This window comes from Myotis myotis, unplaced genomic scaffold (genome assembly GCF_014108235.1).
Source record: "Myotis myotis isolate mMyoMyo1 unplaced genomic scaffold, mMyoMyo1.p scaffold_m19_p_12, whole genome shotgun sequence".
Classification (NCBI taxonomy): Eukaryota; Metazoa; Chordata; class Mammalia; order Chiroptera; family Vespertilionidae; genus Myotis; species Myotis myotis.
In genome coordinates this window covers 2,992,944-3,020,844 of record NW_023416316.1, presented here as the reverse complement: position 1 = coordinate 3,020,844, position 27,901 = coordinate 2,992,944, and the positions used below count along the sequence as shown (strand labels likewise).

Here is a 27,901-nt window from a genome sequence, read left to right as displayed (position 1 = left end):
ACAGGAAGGAGGAAGCCTCCCTTTTTGCAGCGTGAGCCATTTCACCATGCAGGCTCTTGTTAGGGCTTCATCTCTTTCAACTGGCAAAATCGAGATGAAAAATAATTCTCTACTAGGATCTGAACTGAGCTTGGAAATACTCTATGCCAGTGGTTCTCAACCTTCCTAATGCCGCGACCCTTTAATACAGTTCCTCATGTTGTGGTGACCCCCAACCATGAAATTATTTTCGTGGCTACTTCATAACTGTAATTTTGCTACTGTTATGAATCGTCATGTAAATATCTGATATGCAGAGTGTATTTTCATTGTTACAAATTGAACATAATTAAAGCATAGTGATTAATCACAAAAACAATACGTAATTATATATGTGTTTTCCGATGGTCTTAGGCGACCCCTGTGAAAGGGTCGTTCGACCCCCAAAGGGGTCGCGACCCACAAGTTGAGAACCGCTGCTCTATGCTGTAAATCTGAAATCGTCCCTTTGGGCAGACAGGATTTCGCCACTGTATCAAATGGCCCAAAAGGTATTGCACTGAGGGTTAAGAATGGTACTTAAGCAAGACACTGTCTCTAGTCAGCCATGAGAAACAGTAGCTAGACCTAAAAATCTGGTACTTGTGGCAACGATCAGAACGGAATGACATACTGATGTTGGTCATTATTATTTACCGTCTCCTCCACTTCGGTGGGAGCCCTAGCTACCTTGCTGGTTCATGCATCCGGGCACTGAAAGAATTCCGTGGGCTCAAATCTACATAAAAAAAGCATGTCGCTGGCCGACTTCATACTTTACTGCTAACAAATTAGTATGCACCTAGCAAGCGATCAAAGCTCAAAGATACAAATCATGGCTTAAAAATAGATCTCTTAAGGAAAACCTTGGCTATGAATATACTGAGCGTACATTTTTCTCTCTTGTTCACAATAAAAGCCATGAAAAGATTTTAATGGTGTCGAGAGGAGCAAAAAGGTCCTACTCATTAGATAGCAACGGATGAGCCAAGAAATCAGGTGGGTGGAACTGAGGTCATCTTTCTTGCTTTTTAAAAGTCCGTGTAAGCATTTATTTTAATACTACTTATTCCACACAGCACACCCCATCTTATACTGCTTATCCTTGTAGGACTGATATGCTCAAATATATTTAAATGCCTCAGAGGAATTGGTATTCTGGGGCCCACAGATGCGCTTCAGAGTATCTGAGGGGCCCTTGAAATTGTAAAGACCTAGGAACAAGGTCCATAACTTTTATACTATTCTCAAAGGAATCAGTTTAAGTCCCACTATTTATGATTCTATTTAATTTTAAGGTTTCTAGGGATATTGCCCTTATCTTTGGTCCACTTCTTTGAAAGAAAAAACAAACTTTGTACCGATTTCCTTTCCTGCTTCAGTTCCTGGACGTAGCGTGCTAACCCCGCGAGGATCTGTGAGGTCAAGTTCTCGGAGACGACTTCATGCTGCCCCGCGTAATCGTTCATTTCATTCAGGGTGGAAAGGAAGGCTTTACACGCCGTATACCTGTGGAACAGAACACATGGAACCTTTTTCAAACGCGGTCACATCCGTGCTCACACTGCATTACGCCGGAGAAATAGTCATTAAAATCAACCCCCCATGGGATCCTGACAATTCATTACACATAAGTGTTTTCATCAAAACGGTTCAGAATTAATTACAACAGAAACTCTTTTCATTTTGTGGAAACTGAACTGCTCTATGCAGGGCAATAAAATACTTAGTGCAAATATAACCCAAAACATATATACATGCTGTATGTATGAACCTAATGGCTATTTAGCCCCAAGTTAGAGACATAATACTTTGGGACTGTCCATGTTCAGCCTTAGTCGCTGGCTGAAATGGACATATTTCTTGGATGAATTAGGCTGGATGAGACTCTTGACATTACAAAACCAAATCAAGATTGTAAAGCAAGCATGTCAAACTCAAAGGCTAACACGGGCCAAACAAACAAGGTTTAAGGTTATGTGGGCCACAAAAAAAAACATAAAGCTTCAATTTTCATAGAAACGTAGGTTTATTTCAATAGAGAAATGCTGAATACAAAGGGCTGAAATAAATGAGTCATTGTTAACATAAAATAACAGAACATTTTAATAAGAATTAATATTTTTTCTTGAACATTAACTTACCAGACACTGAATAACTGCACAAATAAGCGAAACGCAAATAAACCTATTTTTCTTGTTCTCCAAAAGCGAAATATTTCCTGTTGTGCACACCAAACAAGTCAGTACAAGACTAATGGCGTGGCCGTCGGCTGCTAAAATATTCGCTGCTAGTATCAGTGGAGAGAAATGGTGCACCTGTGCATAAGGCACGTAAGGGACATGAATGCGACACGGTTATAGTAATCGGTCACTAGCGAACATTGTTGTTCGTTATTAATATCCTGTATAACAGGATATTGTAAAAATTAAGTTACAAAACTTTTATTAAGACGTTTCTGAGATACTGTTATATTGGCTGGGCCACAAAAATATTCATTGTGGGCCGCGAGTTTGACATGCTTGCTGTAGAACGTACAATCTATACTCCCTGCACTTGCTTGGATTCTGTTCCAAGCTTTTCCTAATTGCCCTCATTGGAACCATCCACAAAAGCTCTAGTGACTCAGCACAAGAAAAGTTCCTTGAGTAGGTTTTTGTTTTTCTCTCCCCTCAGTTTAAAAACGGGCACAAACGTGAGAAGAGAATGCAACTTGTTGTAGGCCTCCATCTCCCCTTTCCTTCACAGTCACCACCAGTGGCGCAGAGAGTGCCGTGTCATTATCGATGAACGCACCTGTATTCTTCTTCCTCCTTCGAGTTCTTTTTGGGTTGGTATTTCTTCGAGAGGTTCCTGAAACAAAAATGCGGACACGTCACCTCACATAGGGCTAAGCGAGAAGCCAGGGGTCACAGATGACATTAGTGCTTTCTTTTATTTGTAAGTTTAAAAAAATAGTCACAAAACTCCCACAGCCGAAATCCATGAATTTCCTTCCAACCCCGACCATGTGCGAAGCAGCTCCTGCGATGAAGGATCGCACAGCCGAGTCTTGGCTCCCGGGTGGAGCCGGAGAGAGTGGGGTGGTCGCCAGCTGGCCCCTTCCTGGCTGTGGACAGCCGACTTGACTTCATGGAGAGCACAGACCACGTGTGTACATGCAGTGGCTTCCATGTAGCACTGAGCTGAGGGCGGTTTTTCTCACCAGGCCACCAGGCCCTCAGGGTCATCTTCCATTGAGCATCACTGCTCTAAATTCCAGGGAAGCACATGCACTGTGTCCAAATGTTTAAGAATAAAAAAAATAAAAAAGAATCACAGTGCCAAGAGCATGTGGTCAAGGCTGGGTGGCGGCTCCCCCCTAAAGCTAGTAAATCAGTCTTCTAAGGCAGTAGAGACAAGTTGGGGGTGATGTTTATGCTAAGTCATTTAACTAGAGGACCTTTCAAAAAAATTTTAATTGATTTTTTAAGAGAGAAAGAGAGAGAAAAAACCCATCAACTTGTTGTTCCACTTATTCACGCATTCACTGGTTGATTCCTGTATGTGCCCTGACCAGGGATCGAACCTACAACCTTGGAGTGTCAGGATGATGCTCTAAGCAACTGAGCTACCCAGCCAGGACCCTAGGAGACCTCTGAAGCTGCCTCCCAGGTTTGCACTGAACACACTCCGATGAGCCAATATCGCCTTAGTGTCTCTTCCTAACCCCATCTCCAGGTCAGGAATGAAAGTGCTGTCAACACTCAGCTTAGATTTACACAAAGACCAAGAGGTGATCATGGAAAGAACCACTGTGCCTCACAGGCACCGGTCCCCCAGCTGCTTCTCGTGGCTCCCGGCCGGGTAGCTGGAGTGGGAGAACCAGCCGGGAGGCTGACGGGTGGCCCACAGTGGGGCTCCCCTGGGCAGCAGCTCAGCATTCACGTCCTGTTTCTGGCGTGCTGCTATCCCTCTTTTCTAGTAGCTACCTTCATTTCTCACACTTCATTTCTCCCGTTTTCCCTGAATCTACAGATTCGCCTACAAAAAGGTGCAGTAATAAACTGACGATTTTGATCATGGTACATTCTGCAAAGTGAAATGGGATTTCACCTCTAACACGAGAGGCATGGACTTCAGTAACAAGGACGTTGCTCTGGGACTCCAGGCACCACTGAGCCTGGACGGCGTGACCCTGGATAGGTCAACAGCAAGTCTGCGCTCCCAGTTCCTCATCCGTGAGTCCCAGGTGTTTGGGTGAAACGAACTCTATGGTCGCTTCAAGTCTGGAAATTCCCAGGGACTATACAACACCCAAGAGTATCTACTGCTGCAATTACTTAAAAATAATCTATAACAATTTAAGCGTTATAGGCAAACCGACGAAAGGATGTACTTATTGAAGCTGCTATCACGTGAGCTACTCTTAACCTGTGTCATGCTTTCTCTATTGATGCTCAGGATACAGAACACAGTCTGTCTAATAAATCTAGATTTGTTTTTAAAAAATGTGGAAAAGCAGTATTTTCTTAAAGAATGTGCCTTTGAGAAAAAAATGCGAAAGAGAAATCTGTTGAAAGCACAGTACAATTGGGTAGATCACCACCACTCCTTAAAAGGCAGGTTTAGTAAAAATAACCCCTCAGGTGGCCACAGGGGAGCCGAGGGCCAAAGGAGGACTCCACAACCAATGGTTCTTCTCCAGACTTACTGAGAGCAGCGTCTATGGGAGAGTAGAGTATTGAAAAAGCCCAGCATGTGAGCTGCTTTTAGCACGTGGTTTTTTTTAAACATTAACCATTTCTTCTGTTAGTTATAGCTTACCAATGGAAAGCACCACTTCTAAATTCAAACCTATTTAAATTTCTTTCAAAACTTTATTTTAAAGATTTATTTTTTGTTTGTTTTGTTTTTAAAAAATATATTTTTATTTATTTCAGAGAGGAAGGGAGAGGGAGAGAGAGATAAACACATCAATGATGACAGAGATTCATTCATTGGCTGCCTCCTGCACACCCCACACTGGGGATTGAGCCCGCAACCTGGACATGTGTCCTGACTGGGAATCAAACCCTGACCTCCTGGGTCATAGATTGACGCTCAACCACTGAGCCACCACAGCTGGGCTCAAGGCGTTTTCTTTTTAATCCTCACTTTCTTTTTAGCTTCCAGTCCTTAGCAGCCATACAAATAATTTTTACATCCAATTGAAGGTAACAGAACTTGAACAAACCCAGGTGAAACCAGCTTTCTTCATTCCCATTAAACAGTCAAACCCTACACAGGCTTAGAGACTGTGGTGGGTGACACCCCGTGAGGACCATCAGGGTCAGGTGACTGCGTGCCACTGACCAAGTTAGCATCTAAGCATCCAAACGCTTAAGAGCGTCAATGAATAATTCACCCCAGAAAGGCCAGCCGAAAACTGAAAGCTTAAGAGGCCTAGAGGTGAACTCCAGGTCTAAAGAATGTCTCTCAGGACTGTACAGAAAAAAAGATCAACTTCCATTTCTATTCTCTGAGACAGGCGTATTTGTAGGAGGTTATTTTGAAAAAACAAGCAAGCCAACAAACCACAAAAGGCATCTTTAAATTTATGGATCTTCCTGAAAAATTGTAAGTGTTTTATATACTTAACTTACTCTTCAGAGAGACAAATTAAAAGGTAAGAGAAAAATATACGACCTTTAATAAGGGCACTGCATTTAAACGCAGTTGATCGTAAGAACCACAGAGAAAGGCTTTTAAATGGGAGACAGTTGGCCCCAGCCCAGACCCTCTGAAATGGAAGGCCCAGGGCTGGGTCCAGGAATGTTTTGTTTTATTTTTTTCTCTCTCTTTCTTTGATTTTTTAAAAGCTCCCCACAAGATTTCTGGAAAAAAGTTGGCAGAAGAAACTTCGATCAGAGAATTGTGTGTTCCCAACAGCAAGAGGTGAAAATTAACAGCCAGGAATATGGTCAACAACAGCAAATAAATAATAAGGAAAGGTGCATAACCCCAGTCTGCACACTTGGAAAGTGGGGGCTGGGTGGGGACGGGGATTCTGGGGCAGCACAGAATGGACACTGGCTGACCCTCACTGCCACAGGGGTAAGCCCATGAGACCCCGAATGCTGACACAAACAGAAGTGAACGGAGGGCTCAGCAAGCACTGGGGACAGTGACAAAAGACAGCCAGGCCGCCCAGGGGGAGATCACCCCAAACTAGGATTCCAAGAAAGAGGATACACCTTTGACCTCATAAAGTAAACCCCCAAAAGAACCTCTAACTAGGCCTTCCCCCACCCTCACCCTGTGCTGGAGCTCAGGGGGAAAGACGGAAGGTACTAGAAGCAGGTACTGGACCTTCATGGACACTGTCCGCATCAGGAGCCCCGATGATGCTTCTGGTGATGACAAAAGCAGGCTTAGGCACCTGCCTAGCAGTTTACATGCTCAACTCAGTAAGTCCCCCCAACAACCTTATAAGGAGAGAATTAGTATTATTTCCATTTTACAGATGAAAAGATAAAACACAGAGAGTATTTTGCCCCAAATCAATGAAAGGATCGAGACTGCATCCTAGGCATTGGGACTCTAGTCTGTCCTCGGAACCACGTCACTAAACTGCCCATGTTAAATATAAGCCAGCTGAGAAGATATGTAATATAGAAGAAAAAGGAGGGAGGAAGAAGGGAGGGAGGAAGTGGATAACAGAGAAAAACCCAACCTGGAAGAAAACATCCAAGGAAAAGACACTAAACCAAACTCCTCCAGAATAGTCCCCACTGCAGACAAACTTAATTAAAACACAAAGCCAACAGAGCAAAAATCCTCAGATCATAGGATAAAACAGAGTCAGATAAGGGGAGACTGCAAAGCAAGAAAAAGAACGAAGAACTAAACCACTCAATTACAGAACTAATATAAACGAGGCTGGCTATCACATTTCATAGAGGAAAGTTTAGAGATACTCACCAGGTGAAAAACAGCTAACATCATGAGGGAAAAAAAGACCAGGCAAAGGACAAGAACATAAGGAAAACTCGTATCCCTGCAGTATCTAACCCATAAGTAGAATCGAAAAAAATAATTAGATCCAACGGAAGGAAGTTCCCCCGAAAACAATGAAGAATTGAATAGCATATGAAGGGCCTGAAAAACTGACAGAATGGTCCACACAAGGCTCGGCCTCGTGAAGCTATCAAACTGCTGAGGAACAAAACAATCCTCCCCAGGTACCCTCAAAAGAGCAAGTCACCCACAAAGACAAAGAATCTGGCTGCCCCACATGTTGCCACCAAAACACAGCTGCAACGAAGTGTGGGGAGAAGGGAAGTAGGACAGAGAACAGCCAGGCTGCATTGTTGTCAAGGGAAGAGGCGCTCCTCACACCAGAAAGAACTCCGGATTATGCCACAGGTTTCTTAGGGGGAACGTATCCCTATTTTCTTGACTCCAGCAATTGGAGAAGCTATGGCAGAAGCCATGGTGGTGAGCATAAGTCTATTTTTAAATATAGAATTAAGATAAATTAACTGTGGAAATCATGTTACAGACCAAATTACATAATTTGATTAGAAGAGGAAGCGAAACATGTAAATACATTTTTTTGTCCTTCCTAGCAGTGAGTCAATTGAACCTGTTCAAAATTACAACATGGGCTTAAAAAAAACAAACAATGAGGACATTCTACAAGTTTCCAAAATCTTTTTGCTAAATCTTATGAGTGTTTAATATTTTAAAGTTCAGCAAATCCTTCAGTTTCACTTTAATGTCTTCTCTACAGTTAAAGTAAATTTAAATGTAATACCTTGTAATACAATATGCAACACTTTATAAAATGGTTTCTACATAGTTGCCCTTTATTTACAATGACCTAAAAAAAAAAACCCCAAAAAACAATTGACCAAGACATGAATGGTTCATCAAGAAGAAAGTGCAAATGGCTCAACTGTATAAAAACATGCTCGACCACATTCATATGAAGACAAACACACATTAGCGCTCAGCCTTCCCAATTCTTACATTTCAAATTGGCACTGGTGATGGGAAGCACTGAGGGTCAAGAGAACAGTGCTGCCACGGAGTGCTAATGGTCACAGCCTCTGAGGAGGGCAACTTGGCAAATTCTACCAACCGAAGTATTACTTTTAGGAACTTATCCTCTAGATTTGCTTGGCCAAGGGTATTCTTCAAGGTTATTCATTGCAACTTTGTTCAGAGTTGCAAACAATTGGAAACAATCAACACATCCACCAATCCAACACGACACTGTAAAGCTGCAAAAAATAAAAATGCACCTCAGAACAATCCCCTGGGCACACTGAGCCATTGGGGAAGCAAGGAAGAAGACGCTGCCTTGCCTGTGTGTGTGTGTGTGTGTGTGTGTGTGTGTGTTATCTCTCTCTGGAAGGACACATAAGAAACTGATAGCAGTTACTGTCCCTGGGGATGGGGTAACACATGAGGCACTTCCCTGCACACCATTATGTACCTCTGGCATTTCTGGATTTTTATTTTTATTTATTTATTTTTTTAAATATATTTTATTGATTTTCCACAGAGAAGAAGGGAGAGAGATAGAGAGTCAGAAACATCGATGAGAGAGAAACATCGATCAGCTGCCTCCTGCACATCTCCCACTGGGGATGTGCCCGCAACCCAGGTACATGCCCTTGACCGGAATCGAACCCGGGACCTTTCAGTCCGCAGGCCGACGCTCTATCCACTGAGCCAAACCGGTTTCGGCATTTCTGGATTTTTAATCATATGCGTTCACTATCAGGTCATAACAAATAATTTAGTTTTTGTGTGTTTTTTAGTAAAGAGAAACAGTTGCTAAGGGCAATCAATAGTTGGTGCTCTTACACAGGATACAGATGTTTTTAAATTCTATTAGGAATTGGACCCTTAATCACGCTAGCTGGGTCAACAAGCTTTTTCTGTAAAGAGCCAATCAGTAAATATTTTAGACTTGCAAATAGGTCACGGTCACGTGGTCTCTGTTACACCTATTCAACTACCATCGTTTTTTGCAAAAGCAGCCATAGACAATACATAACTGAATGGATGTGGCTGTATTCCAATGAAACTTTATTTTTAAGACCAGGCAGTGGGTGGATTTGACCAAGGGCTGTGTATTTTGCCAGCCACTGACCTACAGAAGCCGAAGTCCCGATCATCATCATCTATGTCTAAAATAAATTGGCCATTTTTCCTCCAATGCAGAAAAAAATAAAAATTATTTAATGATGCTGTCTCCCCCAAAAGATCATGCGGATTTTAACATCATATACGGTAGTTCAAGCAACTCTTTGTTGAATGTGCTCCAGTCACATTGGCCTTTCTGTTCCTTGACCACGGTCCCACCGCAGGGCCTTTACCGGCTGAGCAGAGCTACTCCCCGACTCCACCTGCCTCCTCCGCGACCTTCGGTCTCAGTGGGTTTTCCCTGGCCAGCCCAGCTACGTCACCCGGCCGCATCCTGCTCTGTTGCATCACTGGCTTTACCTATTTGGGGAGGAAATGCTATCTTTAAGTGATTTACTTCCTGTGTATTTGCGTGCAGCCTCTTTTCCAAAGTGAGCAGGTGAGCTCCTCAGGCTCAGGCACTTCCTGTGGGTCGCTCATTAGAGTCCCCCTGGAGCCCTGTGGACATGTTGTTAGTTGTTCTGTTTGTGGTGAAACCCTCACTGGCTCTCACAGGCCTGTGCAAACACATAATTCTCCCGGAAGCGCTGCGGACCAAGTAGCTCATCTTACACCTGCACCTGCCGATGCACTCCCTCCAGCTCCTTACGGAGCACTGAGGTGGCAGGCACTGTTCCACACTGTGGGGCACATGAGTGAACACACTCGGAGCCCTGCCCTGGGGGGCTTACATTCCAGCAGGGAAGGAGCACGAACAACAAATACAATAGATGAAGCTACACAGAATGCTGGGAAGTTATGGGTGCTATGGAAACACTGAACAGTACGGCAGTCACCGAGCAGATGCCATCCCAACCAAGCCCTGGGGGAGATGGGGTGCTGGCCACGTGGCTCCTGGGGGAAGGACATACAGGGGACCTCTCCTTGGAAAGGCCGATGCAAGCCCCTGGGAGAAAGCATCCTGGTGTGCACAGGAAACAGCAAGGAGCCAGAATGGTTAGGGCAGAGGTCACAGGAAGAGAGAGGAAGGAGATGATGTCAGAGAGGTACGGGACGATCACGCAGAGTTCTGTAGAGTCCTCCGTGCGGATTCTGGTTCCCTCTGAGTGAAATGGGGAGGTGTTGGTGTTTTGCACAGAGGAGCGCCATGATCTGCTCTTTGTGGAGGACAGACAGACGGGAGGGGAAAGGGTGGACTAAGGGATCCAGTTAGGGGACAGTGATCCAGGCCGAGGCGCTGGGCACTAGGTCATGAGAAGTGGTGGGATCCTGGATCAATGGGAAGGAGTGTCACTGGGACTTCCTGACAGCCTGGCTGGGAGCCGGGCAAGCCTGAGAGGAAGACGGGAGCCAAAGATGACTCTAGGGCTCTGGCTAAGCACGCGGCTGTGGAGATGCAGATTCTCGTGGAGAGATTCGGTTTCCGATGTTGCATTTCAGGTGTCTCAGACATCCAAACGGAGAGTTCATGTGACCTCTTTTTGAGTGCAGAGAGAGGGCAGCAGGGAGGCGCATCTGCAAGTGCAGAGAGAGGGCAGCAGGGAGGCGCATCTGCAAGGCATGGCCTCAGAGATCCTGCGCCCGATGAAGAGGCGGGGGCATCACCCTGTCAGAGTGGCCGAGGTCTCGGAGGCTGAGGACAGAGGCCAGGCGACATGACCAACATGGGGTCACTGGTGTCTTTGAGGAGCAGCGCTGGTGAGCAGAGAGTTATCAAGGCAGCAAGTAAGGACACTTTTGAGAAGTAAGTTTTGCTGCAAAGGGAAGGAAGCAAAGACATGGCGGCAGCTGGTGGGGCAGGAGAACTCAAGGGCTTTTTTAGTGAAACAGAAGGGCGCACTGGGCTGATTCGAACAGCCCAGGAGAGCCGAGAGCTCTGAGGGAGGAGCGAGGAGAACCTGGGGCAGAGCTGTGCAGTCAGAGAGCGGGGAGCCCCAGTGCCCAAGAGGAGGCCTGGGTTTAGACAGGAGCACAGGGGGTGGAGGGTCAGAGCTGAGGGACGATGCCTGCAGGTGAGGACAGTCTCTCGTGACTTCTTCCGTTTTCTCAGTGAAGGAGGACGCAATCGGTAGGGATGGGACGGGGGTGTCAGGGGCTGATGTAGAAGAAACTGTGAAAGAGTCGCTTGGGAAAGTAGGAACACATGCCGCAGGGATCAATAGTGCGATTGGGCGTCAGCGTGCAGGGTCCAGCTGAGAGCTCAGCACAGCAGCTGGAAGACTTGTCCGAAGCATTTATTCAACTACTCATAACCTTTCTTTGTCAACGTCTCCCACCAAACACAAATGTAGATGCCTCTCAGGGATGTAATGAAACAAACGTTAACATTTAAATCCCAGGAAAACTGCTTCCCCGGAGTTACCATCATAGCTGGACTCCCCATACTGTTTCAGGTTATGAAATGTGACCCGCAGGGGGTACACGGCCAGTGGGGAGTTGTTCTATTCCACCCTAAGCCTATCCTGGAATTGGGGGTGAGCCTCCCGTTTTGTTACCTGAGTCCTCACCTCACTCAGTTCCCTCCCCAGAGTGATGCGAAAGGGAAGGGGGCGGGTACATCCTGGGAAGGAGAGGGACTAAGAAAGCACTCCCCTCCTGACAGAACGATGAAGAACCCTGTGAGGACCAACCTAACGACATCCCTAATGACATCCCATAACTACCCTCCAAAGCCAAAGGAGAGAGGGACTCAGGCGCCAGCAGAGAGGAGCCTATGATAATAGGAAAAGAAGAAAGACCACGCAGAGATAAAGCCAGACAGCAAGACCTTACTTTGCCTAAAACTGTAGGTACATTTGCATATGAACGAAAATATTTTATGACCAACAAGGCAACATTCAAATGACCAAATTGAAGCAGCTCATTCTCTATTCCTATTTGAGGTTCTAAAAGCCTCCAAGTACAAATGAGGCTGATGTACAGTCAGGGCACTAGAACCAATCTGGAGTCAGCAAATGGTAAAAATTATTTCATTGAGCAACATCTTACGTTTTATTTCCTCCGTGGAACGAAACTTGCCATCCATAAAAATCTGCCTGGAGTAACACTGAGGCGCTTATGTCCCACCAGCAGCCCTGGGAGAAGCCAGTCTTTCAGTGACAGGTGACATGCCCCTTGTGCAGATTATCTTTGCATTAAAAGGAATATTTCCAAACCAAGTCATCTAGATCTTTGACAATCTGCACAAATCACCTCAACCAAACCAGTAATCATTCAAGAATTTGCATGCCACTTCAAGTTTAAGCTTAGTTCTACCAAAACTTTTCAGCATTTTATATAAAGGCATACATTTCTTGGGTAATTTCATCATTAAAGATGTAAGAGGTCCAAATTGCTTTTCAAATGCTACCTTGGGGCCTCTCCCACGCTGTTGGGGAGCGCGCATCAACAGAAGCATTCTGGAAGATTGTCTGGCCCCATCTACTCACACTGAACACCACAAAGCCTCCAACCCACCCTTCCACTCCTGGGACTTTGCTTTATCCCCAAGGAGGAAACAAGCAAAGGATGGATGGACTGCGTGCGGCACTTGTGCAACCCAAATACTGAAACGAATGAAAAGAAACCGACTCCCACCACATCCAACAACGTGACTGAGTCTCACAAACATAATGGAGAACAATGAAGCCAAATACAAACGCTGCCAACAAATGAAGATGCTCACATAAGGTTCAAACACAGGCAAGACTCGCCCTGGCCAGGTAGCTCAATTGGTTAGGTCATCGTCCCGATACACCAACATTTTGGGTTCGATCCCCAGTTTCAGGACACACACAAGAATCAACCAATGAATGCATAGATAAGTAGGACAACAAATCGATGATTCTCTCTCCCCCTCCCCAAAATCAATAAATAAAAATTATAAAATATAGGGAGGACAAAACCTGCTGCTGTCAGACATCTGGAGAGTGGCCATCCTCGGGGGCAGGGTGGTGAGCAGGAAGGGGTCAGTGCGGTCTCCCGGGGGCGGTGGGGAGTGACTTGTGATTTCTGCACTTCTCTCTCTATGTAAGTTCTATTTCAATAAAAAGTTTTCTGAAAAAATCAGCTGCTCCAAATTCAGGGGTGAAAAAATTTTTTTAAAGGGCCCTGGCAGATGTGCTCAGTGGTTAGAACATCAGCCCGTGCACCAAAGGGTCTTGGGTTCGGTTCCCGGTCAAGGGCATGTACCTGGGTGACAGGTTGGATCCCTAGCCCTGGTCAGTCGGGAGTGTGAGGGAGGCAATCAATCAATGTCTCTCTTTCTCTCTCTGTCTCTCCGCCTCCCTCCCTTCCTCCTTCCCTCCTCCTCCCCTTCTTCCATTCTCTTAAAAAATCTATGGAGAAAATATCCTCAGGTGAGGATTAACAAAAAATAAATGAATGAATGAATAAATAAATAAATAAATAAATAAAAATAAAATGACCCAAAAGCAATAATTTAGTTTTTGTCTTCTGTTTTAAGAAAATTACTTTTCTATATTAAAAAACAACTGTTTCTATTGAACTGTTGGGGAAAAGCATGATTTAAAGGATTACACATGCATACCACAAAATAAAAATATTAACTATCCTCACAGCCACTGTGCAGTTAACGAAAAAACAATTTTTCTCAGTATCAACTTACCTGAGTTGCTTTGCATAGCTGACTTCAATCTCTGTTCTTTCCTTTACAAATTTGATGTATTTCTCAAGAATATCAATTCCCCACTGTGTGTGTTTTTCTAAGTTGTCAAATTGATCCTGTTTAAAAAAACAAAACAGAGAGACAGTTTATAATCTTTCTCTGTGATTAAGAGAATTTCGATGGACAGATCTCTCAACAATACCCCGCTACGCAGAACGCAGTTCTGATATCTTCCATGATTGTACTCCGTGCTCTTGTGTTGAGCGGTTTTAAATCAACATTACCTAATTTGGTTTGAAACTGCCTTGGGTTCTGATCTCTGCCCCATTTGTTCACGTTCTCTATCCCTATTAGAAACAAGTGTTTTGACATAATTAATGTCCTGGTACAAAGGAAAATCTCTGTCGGATACTGAACACTGAGGTAAACACACCCACATTAACTCACTCGCACTGTTAGCACCTTAACTGCTATCTCTGAGTGACCCCTCAAAGCAGCTCATTGCAATTTGGGGCCAGGAAATGGGAAGGAAAAGAGCCACAAAATACTGCTTTCTTCAAACAGATCAAATAACTCACATGGACTTTATTTGAACATATCAAGCCCATGTGCCAGGAACGGTGCCAGGAGCTGGGGGACCAAGATGAGCAGAAATATAGCTCAATTTGCATTGTGCTTTGAGGTTCTTAGTCTAGACCAGTGATGGCGGACCTTTTGAGCCTGGCGTGTCAGCATTTTGAAAACCCCTAACTTAACTCTGGTGCCGTGTCACATATAGAAATTTTTTGATATTTGCAACCATAGTAAAACAAAGACTTATATTTTTGATATTTATTTTATATATTTAAATGCCATTTCACAAAGAAAAGTCAACCAAAAAAAAAAAAAATGTGTCAGAGGGTCACCATCACTGTGGTTCTCAACCTTCTGGCCCTTTAAATACAGTTCCTCATGTTGTGACCCAACCATAAAATTACTTTCGTTGCTACTTCATAACTGTAATGTTGCTACTGTGATGAATAGTAATGTAAATATCTCATATGCAGGATGGTCTTAGGCGACCCCTGTGAAAGGGTCGTTCGACCGCCAAAGGGGTCGCGACCCACAGGTTGAGAACCGCTGGTCTAGAAGAATGGGGGGCGGTGCAGGGGTGTGTGTGCCCCCTGGAGCACAGGTTGGGAAGGGTGCAAGGAAATGAGTGGTGGCAGGTGATAAAACAAAGTCCGGGCCTGTTCACCCAAGGCCTTGAATGCCAAGCTCAGGCTCTCCTACGGGCACCTGTGAGCCACTGAAGGGCTTGTAGGGTGGTGGGGGTATGGTGCAGCCACAGTTATGTTCAGAATCACCTGAAGACTGAAGTCAGGAGCCTGCTGCAGTTCAGATGAGAGGAAATGGGAGGAGAGAGGAGTTTACTAACAATAATCGAGGCCTAGTGACTGGGTGAAGAGGCTGGGACGGGACGAAGGAAAGGGAGGCGTCCAGGGTGACTCCCTGCTTCTGCTTCCTGTGATGACACACATGGAGGGGCAGCAGTTGGGGGTGAAGTGACTTGGTGACTGAGGGAGTGGCATGGCCAGAAGATAGTTGGAAACGGGTCTATTTGGAGCTCAAGGAGGGAGGTCAGTGAGCTAGTGGATGTTAGCAGCGGCCAAGGGAGAGCCAGGAGGGAGGTCCCAGGAGGGAGGGTCCAGGAGGGAGAGCCAGGAGGGAGGGTCCAGGAGGGAGGATCTAGGAGGGAGGTCCGAGGAGGGAGGATCCAGAAGGGAGGGCCCAGGAGGGAGGGTCCAGGAGGGAGGACCCAGGAGGGAGGGTCCAGGAGGGAAGGCCCAGAAGAGAGGGCCTGGCAAGTGCAATGAAAGTGAAGAGAGTGTTAGCTCAACATTACCAGGAAGAAGGGATTGCAATGGGCCAAGATGGAAAGTTTGCTGCCTCCCATGGGTAACATCAACAGAGGATGAGGATTCTAGTCCCAGCTCCTTCCCAGAGAAAGACCACGGAACAACGCAAGGTGTCAGGCATTTGCCTACCAGACACAGAGAACTCCCTGCCTAATTTCATGAACTGGATGAGGATCAGAACAATGGTCAAGTGTCAAATCTATAATAATAAAAGCATAATATGCTAATTAGGTTGGACATCCTTCCGGACGACATTCAGGATGAAGCCGGGGCTGTGAGGGAAGCCGGTGCCGGCAGCTGGGGGAAGGCCTGCTCTTGCATGAATTTCGTGCATCGGGCCTGCAGTCCAATATAAAAATGCAAAGCTACAATGTAACCTGATCACAGGCCAGTGCAACCTGACAGTGAACATTTAGCATCATCCTCCCGCTTGCTTGAAATCTAGCACCTTCGATGTTAAGCCATCATGGTGCTTCGATTCTGCTTGCCATTCAAAGCAGTGCCAACTCTCCTCAGTGAGTCCAGCTCGGCGGGAGCGGGCAAGGTGGCAGAGTCAGAAACTCGCTTTCCCAAACTTGAGAAGCCCTCTTCTGAAGAAAAGTCATTTCCTCAACCTTAGTCCCATCCAGGCCCACAGAGCAGTTTGAGAAACATCAACTTAGAAACTAACGTTTTATTTTACTAGCATGTTTTTCTCATTAAAAATAATCACTGTAAAATATCTTTATACCTAATAATTTTTAACATTCTCATAAAAATAAGGGACAAATATTTATGGTGTCCATACATTCTTGCTCCTCAGTCATTTCACAAAGTCCTAGATTCCGTTTCAGGAAGCTTGCTCAGGGAGGCTCTTTATTTATGTTATCTACAGGGGCTGTCAGGCAGTGAATAGTGTAAACACAACACTGCAGGTCTCTTTAAACTACTTGAGAGAACAAATATACAAACAGTTCAAGTACAGAAGTCTCCCCTCATCTGCAGTTTCTTTCTCCACAGTTTCAGTTCTTCTCGGTCAATCTCTATCTGAAAATATTAAAATGGAAAATTCCATCTCACTCCATCTCACCGCGCTGGCATTGTGTCATCTCACACCATCACAAGAAGGGCGAGGACGGGACAATGAGGTATTTTGAGAGAGAGAAAGACCACATTCGCACAACTCTTACTGCAACTTCTTGTTAATGATAATTCTATTTTATTGCTAGTTATTGCTAATCTCCTACCATGCCTAATTTCTAATTAAACTTTCTCATAGGCATGCACGTATAGGAAAAAACATAGCATAGGCAGGGTTCGGTACTATCTGCGACCAGGCATCCACTGGGGTCTTTGGTTGTATCCCGAGGATAAGGTTGGGGGGGGGGGGAGAGGGAGGGAGATGACTCTCAGGATTCCAAATCATCCCTGGCTATTTAGAGCAAGGCTTCTTTAAAGCTCTCTGCTAACCAGCAAACTTTGTTGATTTAGCTTCACAGCGACCATCTTCATTTAAAAACGCCTTTCCACACACCCATGTGAGAGCCCCTCTCGTATAATTTCCCACCATCTCCAAAGCGTGGGCTATGTTCAGCCGTTAAAGGTGTTTCCTTGAAAACCTGCTGAGACCATCTGCTCTTCCATTTCACTCTTGCCTGGTCAACAGTCTAACTATATTTCCCCCTTTTCCATTAGTTTGCGATTCTCTTTGGTCCTAATGTATACAATATAAAGCAACAGGGTTTGATACTGAATCCTTTTTTAAAAAATCTGCATTTGAATTGAGTTCACCTTAAAAATTACTAGCCTCAAACCAGCCATGTGTTTCTGACAAAGTTATCTGTATCTAAGACCATACCCCAAGCTGTAATAAAGCACCTGCAAAGAACAGGGTCCGAATAATAATAAAACCCCAGGCAGTACCAGGTACACAAGTGCTGGCTCCCGATGAGCCTGGGTCTCCTTACGCTGTGAAAATCCCCTGGCGACGCCTCGACCCTGCTGCTGTCACGTGGATCGCCACAGCATGAACTCTTTAGACAGAAGCTAAGAGGAAATTCAAAACAGATGAAAAACTAATCAACCCACTTACATTCTTGACTAAAATGTGGAAAACTTAATGGGGGAAAAAATTTCCAAATCTTAAAAAAAACCCAAAAAACACAGTCTTTGCTACTTTTGGATGGTGCCATTACCCAAAATGCACCCCTGCCTGATGTGTCATGTGACAGAAATTCCAAAGACCCATCTGCCCCCTTAAAAATCATTAAGGACCCCAATAAGCTTTGTTTATCTGGGTTGCAGCTATCAATTTTTACTCAATTGGAAATTAAAGACCCCATGACTTTTAAAAATATGTATTAAATCATTTTAAATAACATGTATGTATTTTTATTTTTAAGAACTTTCCAAAACAAGAAAAACAGTGGGAGTGGCACTATTTATATTCTTGCAAACCTCTTCTGTGTCTGGCTTAACTGAAGACCCTGGGTGCTCACAGCGCTCCTCTATTCAACCTGCGGTGATTCCTTACTTTGGCTGAAGTGCATGAAAAAAATCCGACTTCACGCAGATACGCAGTTAGGAAACGGAGGAGAGTCTCCATAGCCTTGCTAGGTAATGGTGGATCTTCTTATTTGGTGCTCTGGCAAAACTCGACAAGTAATGGTTTCTTAGAGGCCGGCTGCCATGTGAAATCTGAAACCCTGGCGATGAATCTTTCATACTTGGTTACAATAAAACGCACTAGCCTAGCCTTGCGCCTTGAACAGATCTTTCACCTGGGTGTGACGGTGTCGCGCATGCTCTGTTTATGTAGAACACATTATTTCACTGGTACATGCAGATCTCCTAAGTGTTGACATGCTCCATTATAAAATATTTAAAAATCACATTGGTTTACATTTTATCTGATCTGATGAGTCTTAAACTAGTTGGAAGCCGTCCAGCTTACAGTGGCAAAACAAGTTTTCCAAAATCCCATTTTCACTTAAAAGCTAGAATCTGATCATTGGCAACAAATGTCAGTTGTTTCTTGGAGCAACAGGCGCACTTCATCCACGTCTGAGAAAATGACTGCCAAATCCTCTAGGGTTTGTCTGTCAACCTTTCTCTGGAGTATAGACGGTGTCACAGGAAAAAGGGGGCTAGTTTAGCTCACAGCACAGTCACGAAGCATCCAGTTTTAGGATACTTATTTTGTCACACATGCTAGTAAACAGATGTATGTTCAAGGGTTAAAGCTAATACAAAAAATGCTGAATGTTGCTGAAACCGGTTTGGCTCAGTGGATAGAGCGTCGGCCTGCGGACTGAGGGGTCCTGGGTTCGATTCCGGTCAAGGGCATGTGCCTTGGTTGCGGGCACATCCCCAGTGGGAAGTGTGCAGGAGGCGGCTGGTCGATGTTTCTCTCTCATCGATGTTTCTGGCTTTCTGTCTCTCTCCTTTCCTCTCTGTGGAAACTCAATGAAATATATTAAAAAAAAAAAAACTAAATGTCAACTGTAATAAAAAAATGAAATTCTTTTGGCCCATGTTACTCAGTGGTTAGAGCACTGGCCTTCCAACCAGAAGGTCAGGGGTTTGATTTCCGGTCAAGGGCAAGTACCTGGGTTGCTGCTTTGATCCCCAGTCTCATTAGGGGCATGTGCGGGAGGCAGCCATTTAATGTGTCTCTCTCACATCAATGTTTCTCTCTCCCTCTCCCTGCTTCCTTTGACTCGCTCTAAAAATCAATGAAAAAAATGTCCTTGGGTGGGGATTAACAAAATAATAATAAAAATTAAAATAGTATTAATTTTTCTTTAGTGTGAAAAATGGAAAATAAAGTTGAATACCCAAAAAAGGGTTGAGATTTTTTTTTAATATATTTTTTATTGATTTTTTACAGAGAGGAAGGGAGAGGGATAGAGAGTTAGAAACATCGATGAGAGAGAAACATCGATCAGCTGCCTCCTGCACACCCCCCACCGGGGATGTGCCCGCAACCAAGGCACATGCCCTTGACTGGAATCGAACCCGGGACTCTTCAGTCCGCAGGCTGATGCTCTATCCACTGAGCCAAACCAGTCAGGGCAAAAAAAAAAAAAAGGGTTGAGATTTAATAAAAGTAACTATCTCTATTGTTTCATCACGGCCATTTTTTATTTTTTTTTTTTTAAGTATATTTTTATTGATTTTTTTACAGAAAGGAAGGGAGAGGGATACAGAGTTAGGAACATCGATGAGAGAGAAATATCGATCAGCTGCCTCCTGCACCCCCCAAATGGGGATGTGCCCGAAACCAAGGTACATGCCTTTGACCGGAATCGAACCTGGGACCCCCCAGTCTGCAGGCCACCGCTCTATCCACCGAGCAAAACCGGTCAGGGCAATCATGGCTATTTTTAAATAAAACTGATTTTTTTTTAACAGCTAATAGTGAGGAACACAATAACAACTTGTAGTTTGAAGCCAGTGCCTGAGTTATGCCAAGGTGCCCGCGGTCTCACCCACCACTGCTTCTGCACCGTCACTTGCAAATGTCCCCACGGTGAAAAAGACAATGTCATTATGAAAATAGTTTTGACCTTGTGGACTCTGGGAGAGGGTTTCTAGAACCTCCAGAGGTCCAGGGACCACACTTCACGAACCACTACCATATGACACATATTGTAAATTTCCATTTGAAAGCTGCATATTGCCAAAGATGAAGGAAGCCAGAGAATATGTGACCTAATGGAAAATAATGTTTAATGTATACTAGTAAATGCCTACTATATATAGACTCAACAATTAACTGCATATGGCCAAGAGGACTGCAATGCTGTTCCCAAGCAGCTGGCTACAACCTGACAGTTACCTTTCAAGGACCCTCCTCAAACTCCCTTCTCCACACCCTCCCTCACCCCCCACCCCCGTCCTGTCACCACTCACTGGGTTCAAACCACACAGAGATTGGTGCCGAGAGGCTGATTAAGCTGCAAAAACGTGCGAGGAGAGTGCCATTGCACTGGTCCCTATACAACTGCCGTGTTTCAGTGATTTCCAGGGCTGGATTATGTTCTCCGCTGTGGTTAGGCTCCTTCATGCGCGGGAGACTGAACCAGAGTCAGCGTGAACTAGGGCATTTGCTCGGGTCCTTATATCTTCACCAGGGTTCCTACAGAACCATGACGACCAACCAACAAATCCTGCCTTCACATACCAACAACATACGCCCATCAGTCACTGCACAGGCTGGTCTCTCTGGCTCAGTACATAATGATTATTCTTGGTTATTCAGGAAGTCTTCTGACATCCAACTTTTAAATTCAAATTATGCAAATGAGCTGACATAGGAACTACAGTCAGAAAAGCTAGCTAGTTACTTTGAGATAAGGAGACCGAAGTCAGCCACAAGAAGCTTTTCTCCAAAATACAGGTCAGCTCTGAATGCGGTATCCTGTAATTGAAAAGTGTATTAATCTGACACTAATTCAAAATCCCTGGAATAAGCCAATCTAGTAAGAAACTGAGTTGCTAAAGTTACCTCTGTGTAAATGTGTAAATGGCTCAGACTCCAGAAAAGGGCCAGCTCACCTGCACAGCAAACCCCTCCCTCTGAGCGGGGTGCCAGGCCAGGGAGGGAAATGTCCCCTCCACGTCACGAGGCCCACTTCCGTCTGTGCTGTCTAGACTACGGTTTTAGGGTGCTCTTTATTTTGGGTAAGTTCACTTTCCTAAGGACTTGGACTCTGAGAAGCAGACCTTAAATGCTCCATTTAAACAGACTCCCCTGGGATGATATTACTGGTAGTAGCTTCCTCTTATCTGAGAGAGAAGTGTCAAACGGTATAGATTTACCCAGAGTAAATGCAACAAAAGCTCCATTTAAAATGTTTTTAAAAAGATCAATTTGGGTCTAAATATTGAAGTGGCTGTATATACAGAAACCCTCCAAAAAAGTTTTATAAAACTTTAGAAACAAAACTATGTCATCACCAATGCCACCTCAAATCCTAGTTCTCAAAATTTTTAAAAAACATATTTTTATTGATTTCAGAGAGGAACGGAGAGGGAGAGGGAGAGAGAGAGAAAAAAACATCAATGATGAGAGAGAATCATTGATCGGCTGCCTTCTGCACGCTCCCACTGGGGATCGAGCCCGCAACCTGGGCATGTGCCCTGACCTGGAATCTAACTGTGACCTGGTTCGTAGGTGGACGCTCAACCACTGAGCCATGCTAGCCAGGCTAGTTCTCAAATTTTTAACAAAGACTTTAATTAATGTCTATGGACAAACTAAGGATTTTTCTCATACACTGAATTAAAAGCAGAAATACCTACATGTATATTTTCAACATAAAAAGTGTCAAACCTTAAAGTGTTGACAAACCATTACCCAAGGTGACTTCACTGGCTGCCTGCAGAAAGAGCTGATGAAACTTAAAAGGAAGAATCGAGGGTTTATTTTGAGGAGCACAGATCCCTTCTGCCTTGACAGTACACGTAGCTGCAGATTCTGTAAAGTTATATTCGTCTATTATTGGTGAAACAGGTTCCGAGAATTAGGGTGGTGTGCTCCCTGGGACGAAAATGCCAGCTAAAGCCAGAGCTTGTACGTCATGGACAACACAGGGGCTCCAACATCCGGGCATCACGGTTGGACAGTTCAGTTAATACCGCGGGCTTTCATTTGAAGGGAAACACAAGCAAAACAGGTTTTACTGCACTCAGAATCCCTTTCAAATGCAAGCCTGCATGCAACTCGGCCATAAAAACAGGCACAAATTCAGGCACAGCCGCTGCATCTAGCCACAATCCCACCAGGTCTGTTTTGGTTGTAAAGATGAAAATACGAAGGAATTATTCTTTGTTCCTGGTCCTTTCCAGAACTGCATTCTAAACACAAGAGGTGAGAACATAAACAGACCCAAGATGAAATAGATGTACAAGCTGAAAAACACATACACACAAAACCTTCCAAAATAGCCGACAGCCTAGGGATGGAGTCAGTGATACAAAGACTGCGGAGAGGCGCACGGATATAAAAAGCTGCGTTTCCATAGCGTTATCACAATAACTATATTGTGTAAAAGGGCAATAAGGAGGCTGATGCTGGATGTGCGACAAACGGCGGGCTGCAGGGCTAATGAGCCCAGGATGCCCTCCGCTCACTGTGCTGCGATGTCACAGCGCAGCCTAAACTGAAAACAGCGGGGAAGAAATAGGACTTGAAGAAAAAGCACCAGATTTTGACTATCCCAGAGTCCGCGTGGATGAGGTCTGGAGGGGAAACTGCTATGGAACATCCTTCTTTGAGAAGCAGCAATAAACTCCGGGCCTATTTCAATGTTCTCAGAACACTGTAGTCCCTCTCGGCTCCCCTATTTCTCGGGATACAGTAAAAGCAACAAACAAATGTCTGTCACTGCCCCCAATATGCTGAGTGAACAAGATCATAAGAGTTTCAAGGAAAAACATGTTAAAGAGCGCTTACTCTTTTTTCATTAAAACACACACACACACAAAATACTAAATTGTCAAATGATCTTAAAGATTCCGCCTCCAGAGAGGCATTGTCAAATATCCTAAACAGAAGGGGAAAGTCTGAAGAATGATGAGGCTATAAAAACCCGGTTCAGAAAGCTGGGTCTAAATTGCCATCGTGGTGGCCGGATCAATGGTAATGAAAGATAGACACGGTCACAGAAGCAAAATCGTGCTCTTTCTAAGAAAAAACTGCCTCCCGGTGACAGCATGCAGGAGGGCTTAGTCAAGTTGTGACTGTCAGATGAATATCTTTTGTGCAAACATTCAGTGTCATCAGTATCTGGCTGCCACCCAGAAGTGGAATGGGCTCATTCACTTCCCGGTTTCTGCGCGTCAGCTGACAGGTGAGGCTAAGTCAGACCTGGTCACTGCCGAGCCTGCTCAGTCAGCAAAGGCCTCGTCACCTTCCCCTCCTGGGCTGTCCCGCAGCCCTCCAGCCCTGGGGAACTTAACCTTGTCTCTCAAACATCCCACACTGCTTGGCAGAGGATTCTCTCCCCCAGGGCACGAGAGTTCAAGGCCAACCCAAGGACAGAAGAGCAGAGGGGGAGGGAGAGAGGAGCACACCACACTCAGCACCAGGAGGAACTTTGGAGGCGATCCAAAGACTAAAGAAGAGCAGTGTAGAGGCCAGATTTTTAATGAAAAAAGAAGCCAGATTTTTGAAGATCTGACTTATTTCTAAATTCTGTAAGAACTTCCAGGTGTGTGTGTGTGTGTGTTGGGGAAGGGGTAGGGGTACAAAATATGACAAAAATATCAGAAAAAATAATTGTATAAGCCCTGGAACCTGAAACTTAGTTAACACCCGTGGAAAGGATTTTCCAAAAACACTTAGCAATTAACTCACAATGTTAAGTAAAGACGGTCAAGCAGACACATAGAGATTGTCCCCTTTTTAAGACAAGGGATCCCACCTCTCAACCCACTGCCACCGAGCATCTGACCTCAAGGACTTGCATGACAGGCGAGGCTGGGCCGCTGAGAAAGCCTCCGGAAGCGGCGCTGGGGCTGAGAGGTGAGCATCAGTCCGGGCATGGAAAACGAGGGGAGGCCCCAAGCTGCAGAGAGGAAGGCTGAGCACAGGTGAAAGACAGCGTGACGCTGGTGCACCTGTGAGCTTCCCCCTGGCTGGGGCAAGTCTTCAGGAGGCTGGCCTGCGCTTGTAGCCCTGGTTTGGTAAGATACCCTGTGGAACAGGCGTCTTGGCTGAGCATGCAATAGCCAGACCCCACTGTCCTGTGGTTAGAGCACCTCTGCTCTTATGTGATCACCTTCCCATTGCTCTTCAGCTAGGGCGTGGCCGACGAGATGCCTGGGGGATCTGGGAGTGGCCACAGAGAAAGGTTATCCTCCCTAATACACGCCCCTCCTCCTTCCTAGACATGGTCATAGCTGCTTGTGATGCTCGGAACAGCAGGAACAAAATTTGGCAAGTGCCTGGCTCTGATGAAATCACTAAACATCAACACCAATCCCAGAATCCCCTGCCTCCGGACTCCTCAAAATGTGAACTGCTACGTGTCCTTGTCATCTAAGCCACTTTTCTTTGGATCTTCTGTGGCTTTCAGTCTAACCCAGGGGCGGGCAAACTTTTTGACTCGAGGGCCACAATGGGTTCTTAAACTGGACCGGAGGGCCGGAACAAAAGCATGGATGGAGTGTTTGTGTGAACTAATATATATTCAAAGTAAACATCATTACATAAAAGGGTACAGTCTTTTTTTTTCAGTTTTATTCATTTCAAACGGGCCGGATCCGGCCCGCGGGCCGTAGTTTGCCCACGGCTGGAACCCATACACCCTTGTCTCTTTCCAGTAAGCTGCAATAATTCAGCAGGTTCTGTGCCAGGCACTGGAATCAGAGTGGAGAACAGTGGTGTTTTAATGGAGGTAAAATAAAAGGCCTGGGGGAGTGCATGAGTATGGGACCCAGCCTAGCCGTGGAACTAGGGAAAGTGATGTTGAAGCCGAAATAATGAGAATAGGTAAAGCCAGCAGGCAAATCAGGAGAAGTGAGGCTAGAAGGTGAAGGGGGAGGACATCCCAGGCAGAGGGACGAGAATGTGTGAGGGCCCTCGGAAGGAAAGAACGCTGCCAGTGGAAGGAAATGAGAGCAGTTCCTCGAACCCGGAGTGTGAAGACAAAGGAAAAGAATAGTGCGACGGGGAGACAGGCGGAGGCCGGTCATTGGCCTTGAAGGCCGCAGCCGGGATTGCAGAAGACTGGTGACTTCAGAACCAGTGGCGAGTGTTTGCCAGCTAATACAATCCCTCCTTCTCTCTCACACCCCTCTGTGGCTTCCAGCCTGTTTTAAATTTATTTAATGAGGTTCAGCGTAGTGCCAATGAAAATCCCACAGGTTTTTCTTGGAGAACGTAACTCGGAGGTTTAAATGGAGTTGCACGGGTCAAGCAGTAGCCAAAACACTCACGCAGGAGAACAAGGTGGGGGTTCGTGCCACACCGGATGCTGACTTACTATAAAGTTAATGAAGACGTTGTGTCGTGTTGGCCAGGACAGAAAACAAGGTACAGTGGGGCCTTGACTTACGAGTGTCCCGACTAACGAGTTTTTTGAGATACCAGCTGTCTCTCCGCTGATTTTTTGCATTGAGTTGATAGAGTAATTTGAGTTAACGAGCTCCTTAACGAGCTCGGTCTCGGAACGAATTAAACTCGTAAGTCAAGGCCCCACTGTAAATGCAAGGGCCAGAAAGGCCAGGAACAGGGCCCTGCAAAAAGAAGACTCTTGGGAGAGAAGAGAGGTTGCCATGGAAGGCATGGGCTCCAGTGGCCGCCCCGGGTCTGGAGCTGGATGAACTGGCCCTTTGACATACCAGCCACGTCACATGAAGAAAGTTACTTACTCTGTCTTTCTGGTGTTGTTTTTTTAAATCTCAAAATGGGGATGCAAGCAGGATCTATTGGTAGGGTGACTATAAGAATTAAACATCTTATCTCATGCTTGGAACACTGCTTGGTACCTGGTAAGCCCTCGGTTAAGTGTTGATGCTGCCATCAGCACACAGGTCGACGGGGACGGGCCTTCCAAAAAGACGTGCTGGGATAACTGTGTAATGATTGGATAAAATGAAGTCAAATCTTTATTTCTTAAGATATATAAAAACTGATTCCAGATAGCCCTGGCCGAGTAGCTCAGTGGGTTAGAGTGTTGTCCCATACACCAAGGTTGCGGGTTTGATTCCTGGTCAGGGCATATACAAGAATCAACCAATGAATGCATAAGTCCGTGGAACAACAAAATCAATGTGTCTGTCTGTCTCTCTCTAAAATCAATAAAAAACACACAACAACAAAATTAATTCCAGGTAGATTAAAGACCTCAATGTACAAAGCAAGACTAAAACTTTCAGGAGATATTAGAGGAGAATACCCTTCTGCTCTTGGCGTAGGAAAGAGTTTTAAAGACACAAAAGAGCATGCATCAGACAGAAAACAATGTGACCAACTTGGCTGTATAAAAACTAACAACTCTGTTCATGAAAAGATCCCTCAAAGAATGAGAAACGATACAGGACAAACTAGGAGAGGATGTTGGTAACACATGTGATCAACAAAGGATTAGTATTTAGAATAAAGAACTTTACATTCATTTTCTTTTCATTTAAATTGATGTGTAACATAAAATATTAGTTTCAGATGTACAACAGAATGAATGACGCAATATTTGTATGTATTGCAAAATGGTCATAGTAAGCCTATTTAACATCGGTCACTATACCAATTTTCTTTTTTTTTTTTTTTATAATATACTTTATTGATTTTTTACAGAGAGGAAGGGAGAGAGATAGAGAGTTAGAAACATCAATGAGAGAGAAACATCGATCAGCTGCCTCCTGCACATCTCTTACTGGGGATGTGCCCGCAACCCAGGTTCATGCCCTTGACCGGAATCGAACCTGGGACCTTTCAGTCCGCAAGCCGACGCTCTATCCACTGAGCCAAACCGGTTTCGGCAATAAACCAATTTTCTTAAAAAAAAAAAAAAAAAAAAAAAGATCCAACAGGAAAAGGGGCAAAAATAATAAGAGTTTTAAGTATGAAATGATATTCAACCTTATTAGTAATCTGGGAAATGCATATTAAAAACAAAATGCCATCTCACACCCACCAGCCTGGAAAAAATTTTTAAAGTCAGAGAACACCAAACCAGGGCTGCAAAGGGACCGCTCACAGCTGCTGAGGACCTTGGGACACAGACTGGTTTTACCCAGTAAGGCTGCCTGCACCCCTGTGTGACCCAGCAATGTCTCTACAGGATACGATCTTAAGGTCTAGGACACAGGCAGAAACTCCTGCACCAAAAGAGAGGCATAGCAGCAAGATGCAGGAAACAACTCAACTGCCCACCTGATTCCATTTATCTAAAGTCCCAAAACAGGCAAAGCTAAATGTATTACCTACTGAGGCATTCATAAGTGATGAAAAATTACCAAAAAAACGCAAAATATTTTTAATACAAAATTCTGGGTAATACTTGATTCGGGTGGGAGATCAAGAAGGGGCCACAGGGAGTGTGGAGAGCAGAGTATGTTCTAGTTCTTTCCCTGGGTGCAATGGACATGGGTGTTCAGTTCACTGCTGTTTTTGTACACATCACTCTATACCTACACATTTTCTTTTTTTCTTTTCATTGAATTTATTGGGGTGACATTAGTTAATAAAATTATATAGACTTCAGTACAATTCTATAATGTATCATCTGTATATTGTATTGTGTCTACACCACCCCAAGTCAAGTCTCCTTCC

The 27,901-nt window shown here is 44.8% G+C and overlaps 1 protein-coding gene across 17 annotated transcripts in view; it reads right to left on the bottom strand.

Annotated features, from left to right (window-relative positions):
• FNBP1 (formin binding protein 1) overlaps positions 1-27,901 on the bottom strand; it is a 101,012-nt gene that overhangs the window by 51,547 nt on the left and 21,564 nt on the right. For 15 of the 17 annotated variants that reach the window (XM_036329355.1, XM_036329352.1, XM_036329353.1 and 12 more), the window contains exons 2-4: positions 13,742-13,857; positions 2,815-2,871; positions 1,380-1,527 (exon numbers count right to left, since the gene is read on the bottom strand). In XM_036329355.1, the coding sequence (XP_036185248.1) occupies positions 1,380-1,527; positions 2,815-2,871; positions 13,742-13,857 (321 nt within the window). Of the gene's footprint in view, positions 1-1,379; positions 1,528-2,814; positions 2,872-13,741; positions 13,858-24,077; positions 24,358-27,901 lie in introns of those variants that run through there. The other 2 variants (XM_036329354.1, XM_036329368.1) reach the window with 2 other exon arrangements.